At 40.9% G+C, this 18885-nt stretch overlaps 1 protein-coding gene across 1 annotated transcript in view; it reads right to left on the reverse strand.

Annotated features, from left to right (window-relative positions):
* FBN2 (fibrillin 2) overlaps positions 1–18885 on the reverse strand; it is a 279939-nt gene that overhangs the window by 193968 nt on the left and 67086 nt on the right. The window contains 1 exon segment of the mRNA XM_027775292.1: positions 14152–14349. Coding sequence (XP_027631093.1) covers positions 14152–14349 — 198 coding nt within the window.

The raw sequence follows: 18885 nt of genomic DNA on the forward strand, positions 1-18885 counted from the left end.
CCTTGGAGGTTGATTTCTCACTTTCTGTCTCTCTGACTCTCTCTGTCTTTTTGGCGAGCGCACACACCCTATAGCAAAACCTCTCCAAGAAAGAAAGAGAGAAAGAAAGAAAGAAAGAAAGAAAGAAAGAAAGAAAGAAAGAAAGAAAGAAAGAGAAAGAAAGGAAAGAAAGAAAGAAAGAAAAAGAAAGAGGTAATATGTCTCTGAATCAGGCACATAAAAATTATTTTAAAATGTTAGCAAGTCAGCTTCAGTAATATGTGAAAAGTTAGTACATCATGACCAAATGGAGTTTATTTCAGGAATTTCAGATTGCTTTTTTTCATTTTTTTTTAAACATCATTGATATAGGACGTTACCTTAGCAGATGAGAGGAGAGAAGCAGATGATCATCACATAGATGCAAAAAAAGCAACTCAATACTAATTCAAATTGATTAAAAAATTTATTTATTCATTCACCCATTTTAATTTGACCACAGAGAAACACACACATAGAGAGACAGAGGGAAAGTGAGAAAGCAAGCCACCAGGTCCAGGACTCAAATTGTGGTCAGCAATGTGGGAGTGTCTAGAACTTAACCACCATACCACCTGCTGACCCCAAACTGGTTTTTAATGTCTCAGCAATCCAAGAATAAAAGGGAATTTCTTCAACCCAATAAAAGCCATGTATAGGGACCAGTAGGTGACATGGGGATTGAGAGGCTGGACTGGCCGACCACGGTTCGAGACCAAATCTAGTGGGTGACCATATTTTGAGTCCCAGATCTGGTGTCTTGAAACACACCAGGTGCCTGTGAATGTGTGACCAAAATCCTGAGAGGAAAACGGAGGAAAAGGGATTGTTTCTTTGCAATTCTGCCCCCCTATCCCCCACCCCCCATCTCTCCAGTGAGCACATGTGACCTACAGCAAAAAAATCTCTCTTAAAAAAAAGTCATGTACAGAAAAATTACAGCTAACATACTGCAGAATATTTTGAAAAATTCTTTGCCTTCGAGTTCTTAAATCTTTCATTTCTATCTATGTAAATTAAATTTGCCTTAATTTCTTTCTCTGTAAGATCTCTAATTGAACAGATTTTTATAATAAATACTATATATAAAAATAAATGTAATATCTGAGACCAGCAGATGGCATAATGGCTGCATCACTGGACTCTCACACAGTCAACTGAAGTTTGATTCCAGACCCGGAGGATTGAAACTCATGCTGGATGCACGTGCACGCACGTTCAAAATCCAGAGAGGAGAACTGAGAAGAAGGGACTGCAGCATGCCCATTCCCTTGGGGGTGATTTCTTGCTATCTGTCTGTCTCTGTCTCTCCAGCGAGCACACGCCCTATAGCAAAAATTGCTCTTAAAAAAAAAAAAAAAAGAAATCTGTTATCTAAGCTTAAGCAAATTTTTATAATCTATTCTAGCTGACACACTAACATAAATATGTATTAATGTTATATTTTTAATTATAAAATAATGTATCTTAATGTAGTCAACATTAAAGACATAGAAAATACCTATATAAATTAGCAGTCTGTTCTCTTAGAGATTTATGCACACACCCCATTCAAAGGAGTGGTCAGTTTAATGAATAAGAACAAGATCATATGTACTTTCTTGTATTTTTAAAATTTTTTTAGAGATTTTTAGAGGGCATGTGCTTGCCAGAGAAACAGAGAGATAGAAAAAGAGAAATCATTCCTTAGGGGAGATGACCACACCACAATCCCTTCTCCTCCATTCTCCTCTTGGGATTTTGGACATCCTGGTGTGAGTTTTAAGCCGTTGAGTCCAGAACTTGAACCACAGTCGGCCATGTGGGAATCCAGTACCTTAATCACTATGCCACCTGCTGGCCCCCGTATCTTGCTTTTTTACATTATATAATATATACTTATTCTTTAAGACTTTTGCCATAGAGTGTGTGCACTTATCAGAAAGGAGAGAAGCAGTGAGATGTAAAGTTGATAAATTACTCCCCCAGGGGGATGGCTACACCGCAACCCCTTCTCCATTCTCCTCCTGGGGTTTTGGGCATGCACACACACATACCCAGCATGACCTTCAAGGTCCTGGACTTGAATCATGGTCGGCCATGTGGGGAGTCCTTAACCACCACTCCACTTACTGGCTTCCATTATATAATATTTTGTGGATGCATCTTCGTACCAGTATAAAACAATTTAAAAAAAAAAAGATTTTTGCTATAAGGCATGCGCACTTGCTGGAGAGACAGAGAGAGACAAAGAGACAGAATGTGAGAATTCCCCTTCCCCCGGGGGATGGCCATGCCACAATCCCTCTTCCTCCATTCTCCTCTTGGGATTTTGGGCATGCATGCACACGTGCCCAGCATGAGTTTAAGTCACCAGTTCTAGGACTCAAACCGTGGTCAGCTATGTGGGAGTCCAGAGACATAACCATTACACCATCTGCTGGTTCTCTACCCTATTATTTTTTGGTAAGCCCAAATGTCTGGATATAGTAGAAAATTCAGGCCTACAAAGGAGATTGGCATCATTACTTCTTTGAGCTATGTCTATAAAGCTAATTATAACAGTCCGAAGAATGTTTGCTCTGAAATTAGATTTTAGTGTCTTATTAAAAGATATCTGATCCAAACAAAAATCAACTAGAATAAAATATATGGCAAGAAGTTTAGATACTGAACAGTTTAATTCAGAACATTTCAAACCTCATTATTTTAAAAAGTACTCCATTCCCACCCTCATGACTGTGAGGTACAAACCATCCTAGAAACTTCTTTTCTTGGCAAATAGAACAGACAAGGAATATCACTGTACAGGCTGAAAACGAGGCCAAACCTATAAATCCCTTAAAACTATTCATAAAATCTTAAACTACGTACTTAGTAGATTCAGTAATATTTCAAAGTAAAAAGCAATCTAACATTACAGGGTTTATTTTGTAATTGCCTACAAAGTGTTTCCTTAGAAGCAAAAAGAAAGTCTTATTTTGAAGTATCCTAGACTTTGTAGCTATATAGAATTAATTTCTTTCAGGTTGATTAAGTTTGTACTTAAAATAAAGCAGGAATTTTTAAAGGAATCCTATAGAAATAATCAACCTGAACCTAGGCACATATGCAAGTGCTATTCATAACACAAAAGAAAGCAAGCTGCAGACCTTCAAACTATGCAAGAGTTCCTACATCTTCAAAGTCCGATCTGATGAAACTACTAATGACTGATTAACCTTCCACAGCCCAGACTGGATATCTGTATTTCTGTTCATCCTTTCAATTCAGGCACAAACTTAACTATTTATTTAAATGTTTAAATTTTTCAAACACCACAAAAGGATTTATAGAATCCAATTAAATTTTCTGAAACTTAAACCTCATGTAATAACTTTAGTCCATATCTATTAAGGTTATAAATCATATAAGAAAGCAATAGTAACTCTAGTGTACAAGCTTATTTATTCTCCAGCTTCTTCAAGTAAAGTTGCCCTAAATAATTACATTTATTAGCATTAGTATGTATATTATTTTTAGTTCACATCCACACATGAAAATATATGTGCATTGGTATAGGTATATAAAAATGGTTTGCTGGGACCAGCAGTTAGCGTAATGGCTATGTCACTGGACTCCCATGTAGTCGACCACGGTTCAAGTCCTGGACCCAGTGACTTAAACTCATGCTGAGCGCGTGTGCATGCGTGCCCAAGATCCTGAGAGGAGAATGGAGGAGAAGGGATTGCGGCGTGGCCGTCCCCCCTGGGGGGTGATTTCTCGCTTTCTGTCTCTCTGTCTCTCTCTGTCTGTTTGGCGAGCACACGCACCCTATAGCAAAAACCTCTCAAAAAAAATGGTTTGCTTATTAATATGTGTGAAAACCAAGGACAATAGAAATTATTACTCCATTTGATAGTGTGTTTTTTTAACTTTTCCTGTCACCTAATTAGATCCATTTTTTTTAAATGAAAGGTCTTATTTCTATACTCCATATGTATTCGTACATAATATTCTTATGTGTAACAATAGGAGAATGATAGATCTATGTCTATTCAGAACCTGAGACATGAGGTATCTCAGTAACCATTCAATATGGTTTGATTCACCTGGAATATCTACTCACGTGTGAGACATGAAATTCAAATGTTGGAAATCATTAGAGCAAGCAAATATCAGTAACTTACTAACTATAGGACTCTGAAACCTTGTAATAAAAATAACAGAGCAGGGAACCAGCAGTTAGCGTAATGGCTATGTCGCTGGATTCCCACGTAGTCGACCGTGGTTCGTGTCCCGGACCCGGTGGCTTAAAAAACTCATGCCGGGCGCGTGTGCGTGCGTGCCCAAGATCCCGAGAGGAGAATGGAGGAGAGGGGATTGCGGCGTGACCATCCCCCCTGGGGGGTGATTTCTCGCTTTCTGTCTCTATGTCTCTCTCTGTCTGGCGAGCGCACGCGCCCTACAGTGAAAATCTCTCCAAAAAAAAAAAATAAATAAATAACAGAGCATGGCTCTGTCTCAATGTCTTTTATCTCAACAAATGCTTCCAATGTTTTCCAGCTGTTACATAAAGACAGAAACTGAGGCGATAAACTTGGCCTTTAAGTCTTATTGATCTCACATCACTCCACTCTCAGGAAGTGCTTCCTCCCCAGTGACACCTCCGATCTCCCCTGTGCCACTGCCCTTGTCTCAGCCTCCACCACACACGGACTGTCCACGGCAGGAAACCTGGACCTGGTTTTGTGTTTCCACTCTGGCACCCTATAATTTGTTCTCCACTGAACACCTAAAGTAACCTTATTTAAATACAAACCAAATCAGTTCATGCTGTTACCTTAGCCGTTTACAGACACTTCTAAATTGTTTTCTGGTCCATAAATTGTTCTAGAAAATCTGAGACCAGTTGAGATACTCCCTTATTTAAACAAAACAAAACAAACAAATTAAAAAAAAAAAAGCCAGAAAACGCACAAATAAAAAATCTGCAGGGCTGGCAGGTGGTGTGATTGAGGTGCTGGACTCCCACATGGCCGACCACAGTTCAAATCCTACAACTGGAACCTTGCTTTCTCACTTTCTCTCTCTCTGTGTGTTTCTCTCTGGTCAAGTTGAAGATGAAGTATAAATAAAATTAAATAAATAATTATTTTTTTAAAAAAATCTGCCTATTCTACCTTATTATGTTCAGGGGATTTTCATTATCTTCTCTTTACATTAAAATGTTGTGCTTTCCAATCTGCAGATTGAAATCTGTATTTTAGACAATAAATAGTCATTGCTTATTGTTCTTTGACATTTTGATGGGTATGATTGCTTCATACTTAACCTTGCATCTCTGATTTTTTCAGCTGTGTGTTTATAGGTATTCTTTGCCTTTCTAAATTAAGTAGCATTTTAGATCCTTCATCAGTGTCTTTCTTGAGTACTACCGTTTCACTTTTTATTTCATTTGATCATCTTTACTAAACTCTAACAACTTTCCTGTGAACCCCCCCCCACTTTTTTTTTTCCTTTTTTTAATTGCCAGAGGGTGTGTGCACTCACTACAGAGAGACAGGAAATAGAGTAACAGAGTGTGGTCACACCGCAATTCCTTTCTTCCTTTATCTCGCCAGGATTTGGGACACATGTGCACACATGCCCAGCATTTTTGTTGGTTTGGTTGGTTTAGTTTTTGAAATAGGGCACTAATGCCTGCTGGGGAGAAATAGAGAGAGAGAGAGAGAAAGTGAGAGATCAGCTCCCCCGGCGGGGGGCGGGGGGGCGGGGGACAGCAATACCACAATCCTTCTCCTCCATTCTCCTCCTGGAATTTTGGACAGGTGTGTAGATGTGTCTGCTATGATTTTCAAGCCACCAAGTCCAGGACTTGAACCACAGTCGGCCATGTAAGAGTCCCGTGCCTTAACCACCACACCACTTGCTGGCGCCATCCCAGCATGTTTTTTAATCCTCTGGGCTGGTAGTTGAACCACCATTAGCCATGTGGGATCCAGCTCCCTTAACCGCTAGGCTACAGAGCCAGCTCTCTTTGAATACCTTTTAAGAAAAAGATCATATTGCTTTTTAATTTACTTGAGATAAGAGAGAGACAGATGTACTTTGCATTTATTTGGGTAGTAATTCTTGTAAGTACATTCTTTTAAGAATTATTTATTTAATTTTATTTATTATTACCATTTGTTATTTAAAAATATTTGATCAGAGAGAGAGAGAGAGAGAGAGAGGAAAAGTGAAAAAAACAAGCTGCCAGGATCAGGACTCAAACCACGGTAGGCCATGTGGGAGTCCAGCACCTTAACCACCATACTACCTGCTAGCCCCTTAAGCATGTTCTCCACTTGCTTTTTTCTTAATGCTTTCTATCTCCCTTCCCCCCAGGCTTTACATGTAGGCCTCCTCTCTTTATCACTCATCTTTCAATGGAATGATTTCAAAAAAAAGGGAGAGGAAATGGGTTGATATGAAACAGGAATATTGCCTGAAACAGCTTCTCACCAACTCCATCCCTCCACGTTTCCCTTTTTATACCTTGGGTATCAATTTTCAATTTTAAATGGGCATGAGGCTCCCACCATCCACTGCTGAATTTACAAATTGCTTGTTCTTGGTTCCTACTGCCTCTTTTTAATCCCTGTCCCCTTCACCTGTGGAAGTGGCTCTGGGTGGGAAGCTCCACGGAGGACACTATGAAATGGTTTGCCTGTAAAGGTTCTCCCTCTACTATCCTTCGTGCGAGGCTCTGAAGCAGATCTCCTCTGACCAGGCCCTTCTTCTCCTCTCAACCCTAGCTCTCATTCTGGGTAAGTGAAGACACTCACTGAATAGCCTTTCAGCCTGTCCCAAAGGCTTCCCAGTAACTGCATATGATTATTATCACTCCTTTAAAAGGGAGTAACACATTACTTTTTAATTTTAATTTTTTTTTTTTAGGAAGCTCTGTTGTTCTTTATTGTTCACTTTCTTATTGGTTTCCATTGGCTTAGAAAGAAGAAAACATTCTGCTCCCTATAGAAAGGATTTTCTAGGGCCAGCAGGTAGCACGGAGGTTACGGCACTGGATTCCACATGGCCGGCTGTGCAGTTCAAGTCCTGGACCCAGAGGCTTGAAAAATCATGCTGGGCGTGTGTGCGGGTGTGCCCAAGATCCTGAGAGGAGGCTGAAGTAGAAGGGATTGCAGCTTGGCCATTCCACCTGGGGGTGTGTTCTCACTTTCTCTCTATCTCTTGTCTCTCTCTGGCCAGCGCATGTGCCCTATAGCAAAAACAAAAGAAAGATTTTCTGGTCCTCCTAAGGTAGAGCAGGCAGCAGGGACACGATCGCATAATGCTGGAAGTCACATGGAGGGCTCCAGGGTTGGTTCGGCGTCACCTGAGCAAACCTGGCTCCTGCAGGGCTGCAGGGATGACGTGGTGCGAGGACCTGTCAAGGGTGCATCCCTCTCTGTGTGTCTTGGGAAACAAACTTAGGAACAAAAAAAGGGTTCCTAAGATTGAATGTGTTTTAAATAAAGCTTTTTTTTTTTTTTAAAGAAGTTTTTGCCTTAGGGCACATGCACTAGCCAGAGAGACAGAGACAGTGAGATGCAAAGTGAGAAATCACTCCCTGGGGGAATGGCCACATCACAATCTCTTCTCCTCCATTCTTCTGGGATTTGGGGCATGCACGCACATGCACCAGCATTATTTTCAAGCCACTGGGTCTGGGACTCAATCCGTGGTCAGCCATGTGGTAGTCCAGCAATATAACTGCTATGCCATCTGTTGGTCCCCGTAAATAAAGCTTTTGGTAATAAGTATAAAAGCGGTTTGTGTTGCCACAGCATGAATTAAAGTTTGACTTTATAATCATCTCATTGACTTGGTTAATGTACGCACCCAAGATAAATTTATTATGTCTATAACCATCTTTAATAAGTTCCACTGATCAAATGAATTAGATAATAGCCATATCTCCTTTTCACTTTGTGCTATATGGAAGGCTGGAAATAACTTTCCTCTACAACTGAGGAACTAGCTATGCCCGCCTGGCTTCAGCTGAGATCAATCCCTTCTTCACTCTGCATGTGCAGTCAGACCAAAGGCACTGACGATTTCTATGCACAAATACGAAAAGAACACACGCCAGCATTTGCTTAGCAGGGGCTGCATTAGGGTCCATAGAACTATTTTGGAATTCAAGCCCTCATCTTGCAGTTAGGGCCGACTGTGTACAGTCTGTGGATCCCTGTGCCTCTCGTGTTCCTGGGGCAGAGACTTACCGTCCATCTGTTATTATCCTCAAGACTAAAACCATGGATGGAACTTAAGAAACAAATCTCTTCTGCCATATTTCCAGTTTCAAAATGTGAAGTTATTTAAAAATCAAATCCTTAAATGTGAAATGGTAAATTAATCATTGTGTGCTATATTTTTAATATATATATATTTTAAAATTAAGTGTGCTCCATTTATTGGAAAACAAAAGACCCAAAACCAAGTACTCATGTTCAAGATAACATCACTTCTGATTAGAACAGATTCATAAGACTAAAGATATTGGGTTGTCAGAATAGTTACAACATATTTTTTCTTTGTCTTTCTATGCAAAAAATGCATCATGACTTTTCTGACCACCCAAAAGAAAGAAAGAAAATATTTGTAAGAAAGTAATATATCATATGCATGGGGCAGTTGATGACATATTTAGTTTGTAAATATTTTTGGAAAGGAGCTTAATGCTAATTCTTAATCTTCAACTCCTGTGTTTTATGATAGCTTACATTTTTAGGTCAAAATGACTTACCTTTGGTCTTTAATGGACAGTGAGATAGAAAAAGTGTAAGACCAAATATAAATTAAGCACAAGGGCTAAAACTCAAATGGCTCTCAATGTTAAGCTGTCAAGAATCATGACAACTGAGCCAGTCCACGGTCTGGTGGTTAAGGAACTCAGATCACACATGGCCAACAGCATGGTTCAAGGCCCAAACCTGGCTGCTTGAAAAAACATGTCAGGCATGTGTGTGTGTGCCCCAAATCCCAACAGGACAGAGAAATGGAAGAGAAGGACTATGGCATGAATGTGGACTCCTGGGAGTGCTTTCTCTCCTCTCCCCTTCTCTTTGTCTATCTGCCTTGCTTTGGCAAGTCCACTTGCCCTCTAGGAAATTTTTAAAAAGAAGAAAAAAAAAGGGACCAGCAGTTAGTGTAATGGTTATGTTACTGGACTCCCATGTAGTCGACCGCGGTTTGCGTCCCGAACTCGGCTTAAAACTCACACTGGGCACGTGTGCGTGTGTGCCCAAGATCCCGAGAGGAGAATGGAGGAAAAGGGATTGCGGTGTGGCCATCCCCCCTGGGGGGTGATTTCTCGCTTTCTGTCTCTCTGTCTCTCTCTGTCTGTCTGGTGAGCACACATGCCCTATAGCAAAAAGCAAAAAAATAAAAACCAAAAAAAAAAACAACCAAACAAACAAAAAAAAACCCTCTTCAAAAAAAAAAAAAAAAAAAGAAAGAAAGAAAAGAATCATCATTATAACTGACTTCTTACTACTTAGGAAGATGCATCTTTCTGATAATGTTTATTTCAGTCCAGAATGTCATCAGGGCAATAGTTGAACATGTTTAAAATGAACTGATTTCCTCACTGTTTAACTTTTAAAAAGCAATGTTTCGATGTTCTGTTCTCTCTCATTTTCCGCAGCTATTCTGTTTAATACCAGATCATATTCCATTCCTGTTCAACTATAGATAAAGTAATTAACGCTACATTAGCGACAGGGTAATATTACGTTCAGAACTTCAGAAATGTCCTGGCTCAGCTAGTATGAATCATATTTTAGAGCCGATATTAAGCTATTTGCAGCTCTCATTCACATAGTTGAAATTTATTTTTTAACTCTGTAAAATTTTTCCATCATCCTATCATCATGATTGTAGGGGTGGCATGTATGAACCACGTTTTGGTGTGTTATTCTTTCATGCTCCATCCCTCCCAAATTAATATAGCATAAGCATTTGGGAAAGAGAATTTAAAAGTGAATTTAAATTTTAAAGAGAAAGCTGAAATCACAATAAGACATGGTCTTAATTCAAATAGCCTGTGTGAAAGGATTCGTCTTTGAGAACTTTCTGGCTACGTGATGGTTTTGAAATAAAACAGAACTTTTCAACTTGCTTTTCCAGACATCTGAACCATGTGGCAAATTTCATTTTGCTCCTGTTACTGTGTTAATCCATTAGTGTTTTAGGCAAATGGAGCCCAAACTTATCTTTTCTACATAAACAGAATCAAGTAAGTAAGCCTTAGACATTACTAACGCCTGAAGAATAGTCAGAAAATTTGAGATCGGATGATACATTTTTTTGTAACTGTGTTTGGAAAAGCCAGATCTCTCTGACAAAATAGCAAAGTGAAAAAGCGTTAAGTATAAATACAGAAGATGAGGAGATTCAAAAACCTGGGATGTTTTGGTTGAAGTTAAGGGCTTCTCTTAACCAGAACCATTTCTTTCTCTAAAACAATGGGAATGGGTTTTACAAGTATTTCTTTTTCTTTTCATTTTTTAAAAATTTGCTAGAGGGTGTGTGTGTGCTCATCAGAGATAGAGATGAGAAAGAAAAAGAAAGGGAGACAGTGAGAAAGCACCCTGTGTGGGGAATGGTCATGTCACAATCTCTTCCATTTCTCCTTTCAAGATTTTGGACAACACACATACGTGCACCCAGTCACTCCCTGGTCTGGTGCTTGAGCTAAGCTGAACCACAGTCAGCCATGTGGGATCCAGCCACCTCAACTACCATGCCACTGGTCGGCTTGGGTTTTACAGGCATTTTAAACTTTATTTCATTTATTAATTCAAAAAATCTTTACTGAGCATCTACTAGTTGCTAGACACTTTCTAGATGCCTTGGGGATAGAGAGTAAAATGCAAGCTTACGTTCTAGGAGGGGGAAAATAAAAACAATAAAGAAAATAAGTGTATTACAAGGCGACAGGTACAATAGAATGAGGAAAAAGTATTTATATTAAGTCTTCATTTAATATACACCGATTGTTCACACTCTATGGTAGAGATGAAAAGATTGAAGGACATCAAAGCAGTGAAAATAGTTATGGACACTAGAGACAGTGGTTTGTGGCCTGTTGCTGATAACGTGTATAGTATTCTCAACTGGACAGTCTGAGGTGTATTTCATGTTGGGTAAATTCTCTTTACAAGCCAAAGAATGTATAGTGATTGAATGTTTAAAAATAAATAAATAAATAAATTAATTAAAAAAAGAGAAAAAGTATTATTCTAATACAGTCCCGCTTTGCTTAACGAAATGTGTACATTATGAGAAATGCGTCACTGGTGATTTTGTCACTGTGGAATAACCGCGGTGTGTTCTCTGCACACCTAGATGCTACAGCCTACTACACGCCTGAGCTATACCATAGAGCCCCCTGCAGTCTTACGGATCACTGTCGTATTTCCGGTCTGTCCTTGACTGAAATGCCGCCATGTGGTGCATGACTTCAATTCCAGTCAGTAATTTTTAAAAAATAATTATTTCATATTTTAACTTTATTTATTTTAATTTGACAAGAGAGAGAGAGAGAAAGTGAGAAAGCAAGCTGCCAGGTCCAAACCGCAGTTGGCCATGTGGGGAGTCCAGTGCCCTTAACCACCACTTATAGGCCCCTTCAGTTAGTATTAATTAGAACATCTATAAAGTATTTTATCCTTAATAATAATCTGTGTACATTATATAAATTATATGGCATTACATACACAACTCTAAGTCATTAGTAAGTGCTATATAGAGTACAGTATGGTATATCTTCCTGCAGAAGAAATTGCTGCATTATGAAGAACTCTCTCCAGTTAGATGGGTATTCATATGAAAGATATAAAATGTACTGTCCGTAGTAGACAACAGGTTAAAATAGCATTTGGCTGGGCCCTGTGGCCTGGTGGTTAAGGCAGCTGGATCCCACATGGCCAACCCTACACTGTGAAACCCGATGGCTTGAGAAACATGTCTGGCATGTGTGTAGTAACCCTGAAGGGAGGGAAAGATGGAGAAGGGATGGAAATGTGACCATGCTCCACGGGGGATGCTTTCTCTCCCTTCTCTCTCTCTCTCTCGTGAGCACACATGCCATGCTATAATGCCTTTTCCTCTATTCTTCTTTTGGGATTTTGGGCACACACTCACACATGCCTGGCATGATTTTCAAGCCACCAGGTCTGGGACTCGAACTGCACACAGGAATCCAGCACTTGAACCACCTCGTCACCTGCTGGCCCCAAAGCTTTTATGTATTGTTAAGTATTAAGTTGCTAATCTGTTGAGTTTTTTAGTCATCCTGCAGATATTCCTGTAGTTTTGATTTGAAGAAAGTTCAGATACAGACCTTTCATAAAACTGCAAAACAAGACTACCATTGAGGATACAGTTACCAAATTTTGAGAGCACTTGTAATTTATTATTCAATGAACTAAGGGTGGGTACCCTCCCCGGGCCGCAATTCTTATTTGAGCTTAGGACTCAGGATTGACCTTCTATATAATACCTTGTACACCATTTGTTGGTAGGTAACACTTTCAGTTCTGCCACTACTTCCTAACGTCCAATTCGAAGGCTTCAGATCTAAGTCTGTACGTGGTTTTGTTACAACAAATAAACTGAACTCCCTATGCTTTTTCTTTCTTTCTTTTCCTTTCCTTCTGTCTCTCTCTTTCTCTTTTTTTTCTTTCTTTTTCTTTCTTTCTTTCTTTCTTTCTTTCTTTCTTTCTTTCTTTCCCTCCCTCCCTCCCTCCCTCCCTTCCTTCCTTCCTTCCTTCCTTCCTTCCTTCCTTCCTCCCTTCCTTCCAAGTGCCAGAGGGCAAGTGTGCTCACCAGAAAGAGAGAGAGGCAAAGAGAAACTGCCCTCTGATTGGGCATGGTGACACGGCAATCCCTTTTCCTCCATTCTTCCATCCCCAGATTCTGGGGCATGCACACGTGCCCAGTGTGTTTTTTAAGCTTTCCAGATGGGGATACAAACTGTGATCATTCACATGGGATCCAGCTCCCTATGCCCAGCACCCGTGCACAACACACCACCACTGCACTACGGGCCAGCACCGTTTCTGCGAATGATGCACCACCCCTCCATTTTCCTGTGACCCTCCCATGATGTAAAACTACATCAACTGCGATTTGACAGCTCACAGGGAGAATGTTTCCAAGGTCTAAGGTAAATTAATACATAGGATGTCTGAAAAGTGGCTAACAAAAAGTAAGACCTGTGTTAGCTAAAACTGAATTAAAATAATTAACCAGTAACAGGTCTGGACCTGATGTATAAATCAGTGTTGTGGATGTGACCAGAGAGTTCCAGGAGTTGACCTGGAAGGAAGGTCATAACCAGCCTATGATGCAAGCCCTAAAATCACAGCAGCTGTGGACAGAGCTCACTGTGTCTCCTCAGACCCTGTGAAGAACAGGGTAGGGCCAGACTAAGATAGGCTCTTCTCTCTGTTACCTGGGTTCAGCTTCTTGGAACTTGAATGGCGTTAGGACAGAGAAAAAAAAATGATTTTCCTGGTTATTTGGATGAGTACAGTTTGGGGGCAAGTGGGAGGCACCATGACTTTTGGTTGAAGATGTAGTCCATCCTCTGATTGTATCAATTTTATTTTGGATTTTTACCATAGAGCATGTGCTCAGCAGTAAGAGAGAGAGAGGGATAGTGAGAAGTCATCAGCCCCGGGGGGGATGGCCACACCACAATCCCTTCTCCTCCATTCTCCTCTGACAATCTCAGACAGGAATGCACACGTGCCCAGCATCATTTTCAAGCTGCTGGGTCCAGGATTCAAACTGTGGTCAGCCCTGTGGAAGTCCAGAGGCTTAACTATCATGCCACTTGCTGGCCCCCAGTGTGAAATTTTGTTTGCCCCAATTTTTCATTTCTCTCCCTCTTTTCCTTTCATAGCAATAGCTAAAAAAAGTATATTATTATTATTATTATTATTATATCATAGATGGTATAATAGATAAGCTAAACCATGTCCAGTCGGGCTTGTCCACCCGCCCTCTCGGACATGGGCACTATGGTAAAGGTTAGGTGCGCAGGGCCAAGTTCTCCAGCTCCAGTGAAAGCGGAAGTGACAGGTGGGTGATGCTCACCTGGGCGGATGGGTGACTCACCTTGGCAAGCTCCCGTGCGGATGTTGGGGATGAAGCCCCGGCGGCAGGGCTGCGGCTGGGCCGGGCACATCTCGCAGGGATGGCCCCAGGCCCGCCCAATGGTGGCACAGCACAGAGTCTTGGTGCAGACGATGCCGGTCAGCTGTCCCTGGCACATCTGGTTACTGACCTGAGTGAAGCATGGGCCCGTCCTGTAATCTGGGAGGGGCGAGAAGAGGAACAACAGGTTTACGGTCACACGTATGCCAGCACCTGCACGGTGACAATGACTATGACCAGGTCTTTCGCCCAAAATGTCTAAAGATAAAAGGTCAGAGAGTTTTATTTTGAAAATAAATATGAGAAACGCATTAGGAGAGGGTAGTGTATTCTACCCTAGACATTGTGAATCCACGGCTCATGGGCTGGAAATGGAACCCAGATGTGTTTTCTTGGCCCAAATAAACTTTTGAAAGAATTCAAATTAGTAGCCAACGTTATCAAATTGGGACAGTTCACATGAAATTTTATTTTGGCCCTTCTTGAAAAACCGGGCATTCTGGCCATGGTCGGCCACTGTGCTGCATGGCAATGGGCCTACGGTGGGGTGCCATGCCCCCCCCTCTACTCATCGACATTCCACCTGGGCCCTAAAGGCATCAGCATGAGTGACTCCTCTTTGCCTAGCAAAGGTTTTCTTTTTTAGGTAGGTGAACAAAGTGCAGAGAATTGAAACAAGCTAAAAGATACACTCTTCCCTTATCACGAGTACATTTGGGCAGTCTAAACTGACTACTACTCCTTCGCTCGACTAACCCTGTACCTACTAATATGTCCGGGTCAGGCTGTTTCACTATGGCTAGTTTAGTTAGGAAGTCAGCTCACTAAGGCCCACAAGGATAGATTCTTTTTTTTTTTTTTGCAGATGTTTTTGCTATAGGGCGCATGTGCTTGCCAGAAAGACAGAGAGAGACAGAGAGACAGAAAGTGAGAAATCGAGTGGAGATGGCCGCGCCACAATCCCTTCTCCTCCATTCTCCTCTCAGGATCTTGGGCATGCACGCACGCCCGGTGTGACTTTAAGCCACCGGGTCTGGGACTCGAACTGTGGTTGACTACATGGGAGTCCAGCAACATAGCCATTACGCCAACTGCTGGTCTCAGTGGTTTCTTTTGGAAGGATAGATTCCTTACAGGTCAGTTACTACTGGATGATCTTGCTCCCTAGCGGGTGCCCGTACCCTTATCCAACTCTCCTGTGATGATAACAAGTACTAGAGTAAATGGTCAAACTAAAAATAAAATATAATTAATAAAGTTAAATAAAAGAATTTTTTTGAGCGGTTTTTGCTATAGGATGTGTGCACTCACTCGCCAGAAAGAGAGAGACAGAGAGATAGAAAGCGAGAAATTACCCCCCCCCAGGGGGGATGGCCACGCCACAATCAATTCTCCTCCATTCTCTTCTCGGGATCTTGGGCACACACACACATACACATGCACCCGGCATGAGTTGTAGCCACCGGGTCTGGGATTCAAACTGTGGTCAACTACATGGGAGTTTAGCGACATAGCCATTACGCTAACTACTGATCCTGTAAAATAATTCTTAAAAAAAAAAAAAAAGAACAAAAAAGAACACAGGCCCCACCCAACGACTACCTCATAATTAAATATTCAGGGGACTCATAGGCATCTCAGAGTTTAGGGGCTAATTTAGAATTGCAGACAACTTGAAAGCTGGTACTGAATATTTGAACTCTAACCCTCTTTCTGTTATAATTTACCTAGGTGAACCTTTGGATGATCAGTGGATATTCTTTTATTCTTTTGAGAGATTTTTGCTATAGGGTGCATGCACTTGCCAGAGACAGAAAGTGAGAAATCACCTTCCAGGGGGATGACTATGTTACAATCCCTTCTCCTCCAGTCTCCTCTCAGGACTTTTAGGCACACACACACACACACACACACACACACACACACACATGCCTGGCATGAGTTTCAAGTTGCTGGGTCCAGGACTCGAACCATAGTTGGTTATGTGGGAGTATAGTGACGTCACCACTACACCACCTGCTGGCCCCATTGTGGATATTCTTTTAAACAGAACTAAATCTTGAACTGTAGTCTTTGAGTTTTGTTGTTTTCAGACACACAAGAAATCAGAGAAAAGTCAGTTTGCTAAGCACTGACCAATTCAAGAGTTCCTATTGGTTATAAGAGTACAAGGAACCAGCAGTTAGCGTAATGGCTGTGTCGCTGGACTCCCATATATTTGACCGCAGTTCGAGTCCCGGACCCAGAGGCTTAAACTCACACTGGATGTGTGTGCGTGCATGCCCAAGATCCCGAGAGGAGAATGGAGAGAACTGATTGCGGTGTGGCCAGGAGAATTGAGCCATCCCCCCTGGGGGGTGATTTTGCACTTTCTGTCTCTCTGTCTCTGTCTTTCTGGTGAGTGCATGTGCCCTAGAGAAAAAAAAAAAAAAAAAAAAAGAGATAGAGAGTACGAGAGGGGCCAGCAGGTGGCATGGCGGTTAAGGTACTGGACTGCCACATGGTGGACCGTAATTCAAGTTCCAGGCCCGCCAGCTTGAAAATCACGCCAAGTGTACATGCCCAAAATCCTGAGAGGAGAACAGAGGAGAAGGGATTGCAGCACGGCCATTCTCCCAGAAAGGTGATTTCTCACTTTTCCTCTGTCTGTCTCTCTCCGGCGAGTGCACGTGCCATAAGGCAAAGTTAAAAAGAGATTGTATGTATACAGTCTATGAACTTTTGCAAATTCAAGGTGCCACTTTGGCTTTCTAAACAAGTCCCAATAAATGACATTATTCCATCCCAAGGAGCTAGCTAAGCTAGGTTTAGTTCAGATTTTTCTAAGAATAGAACAATCTCACATTCAAAGGAATGGGAGTCAATAATGTTGATGTGATTTTCATGAAAAACGTTACTGGGAAAAATCAAACTTGGATATAATTTAACATTTAAAATGCCAGCTAGGAAGGCTTAGATATCATATAAATGCTGCAGTATAACCAAAAATACAACTGAAAGTCACATAAAACTTCGATTTTGTTTTCAAATGAAGAATGAGACTTTCTTATAGACAGGAAAAGAACATTTTACAAGTTCAATATAAAGAAACAAAATCTAGAATAGGTAACTTTTTTGGCAAGCCAGTTTAACGTCCTGTTACTCTGTAGCTGAACTTCAACAAAAATAGCTCATTTTAATCCTCTGCATAAGAAGAACAGATGTGCTGGCTGCAAAATCACATTTTTGAAAAAGACGATCTTTGCAGTATACACGACAGTACGTCAACCTTATAAATAAGCGCACTTCTCAGGCCACGGATTGCCCGTTTGCACATTTTTAAGCCTTTTGTAATTGTCCTTCAGACAATATGCATTTTGCCATTTTGAATAAATACTAGACTCACAATTAAACATTATGTCAAGTTCTGAACATGTCCTATATTTTACACGATACATAAAACACCTGTTTTGTTCATAAAGTCATACATAAACACCTACATTCGAAGGCAACCCTAAACTCTCCTTCCCAGGAATAGAGCCGACCGTCTTCTTTCTTTTGCTTACATATCTCTCCTTTCAAATTATGCTTAATCTATTTTTCTTTTATGATGACATTTTTCCTTCTGGTTGGTGGCTAATTATTCTAACCTTATACTAACAATCTTATCTACTCATTCAAAAATTACTAATATGTAAAATAAGAACATATACTAGAATCTGAAAAGGAATTTAAATTTCATGACCAGATTAAAACATCCTGCCCCGGGACCAGCAGTTGGCGTAATAACTATGTCACTGGACTCCCACGTTGTTGACAGTGGTTCAAATCCTGGACCCAGTGGCTTAAACACCCACCAAGCGTGTGTGCGTACATGCCCAAGATCCCGAGAGGAGAATGGAGGAGAAGGGATTGTTGCATGACCATCTCCCTGGGGGGTGATTTGATTTCTCGCTTTTTGTCTCTGTGTTTCTTTCTGTCTTTCTGGCGAGTGCACACGCCCTATAGCAAAAACCTCTCAAAATAAATAAATAAATAAATAAATAAAACAAAAAACAAAACATCCTGCCTCAAACTCCACTTACATTTTATAATTACAGAGAGAGAGAGAGAGAGAAAGAGAGAGAGAGAGAGGATAATTTCTAGTATAAGATTCCTAAGAAGCCAGGCTAAGAACAAAATCAGATTTGATTAATGGGGAGAAGTTATCCTGAGATAGAGAAGAAAACTGTTTCTCTTGTAACCTAAAGGAGGAAGGGAAATAGGCCTACATGAAGATGTAGGCATATGTATACACCACAGACAGAAAATGAGCAGTATTCTTTCTGACGCTTTTTCTTTTTTCTGTGAAACTAGAATTGGAATAAATACGTCTTTGGTAGGAGCTGGTTGGGGTGTCGGCTCTCTGGGTTAACTGAGATGGCTCTGGAAGAGGGAGCTGACCTGAGATCTAGTCAATGCTCAGGTGACATTCAATGCCTTTCTATTGTGGATGAACAAGATAAACTGACGGTGGGACCCCCCTGGCCTGTTTCGTGACTTTTCCCAGCAGATTTTAGGGAGCTAAACTCAGTCACAGTTGAGGGTTCATCTAGAGTATTTTATTTGTGTGATATGGGAGAAAACCAGGAACAATAAGAAAGTTTAGGGTAATGTTAGCATATTTTTAGAGAGGTGTTTTTTTGTTTTTTTTTTTTTTTACTTGTAGGTCAGCTC

The sequence above is a fragment of the Tupaia chinensis genome, unplaced genomic scaffold, assembly GCF_000334495.1.
Source record: "Tupaia chinensis unplaced genomic scaffold, TupChi_1.0 Scaffold000541_1, whole genome shotgun sequence".
NCBI lineage: Eukaryota > Metazoa > Chordata > Mammalia > Scandentia > Tupaiidae > Tupaia > Tupaia belangeri.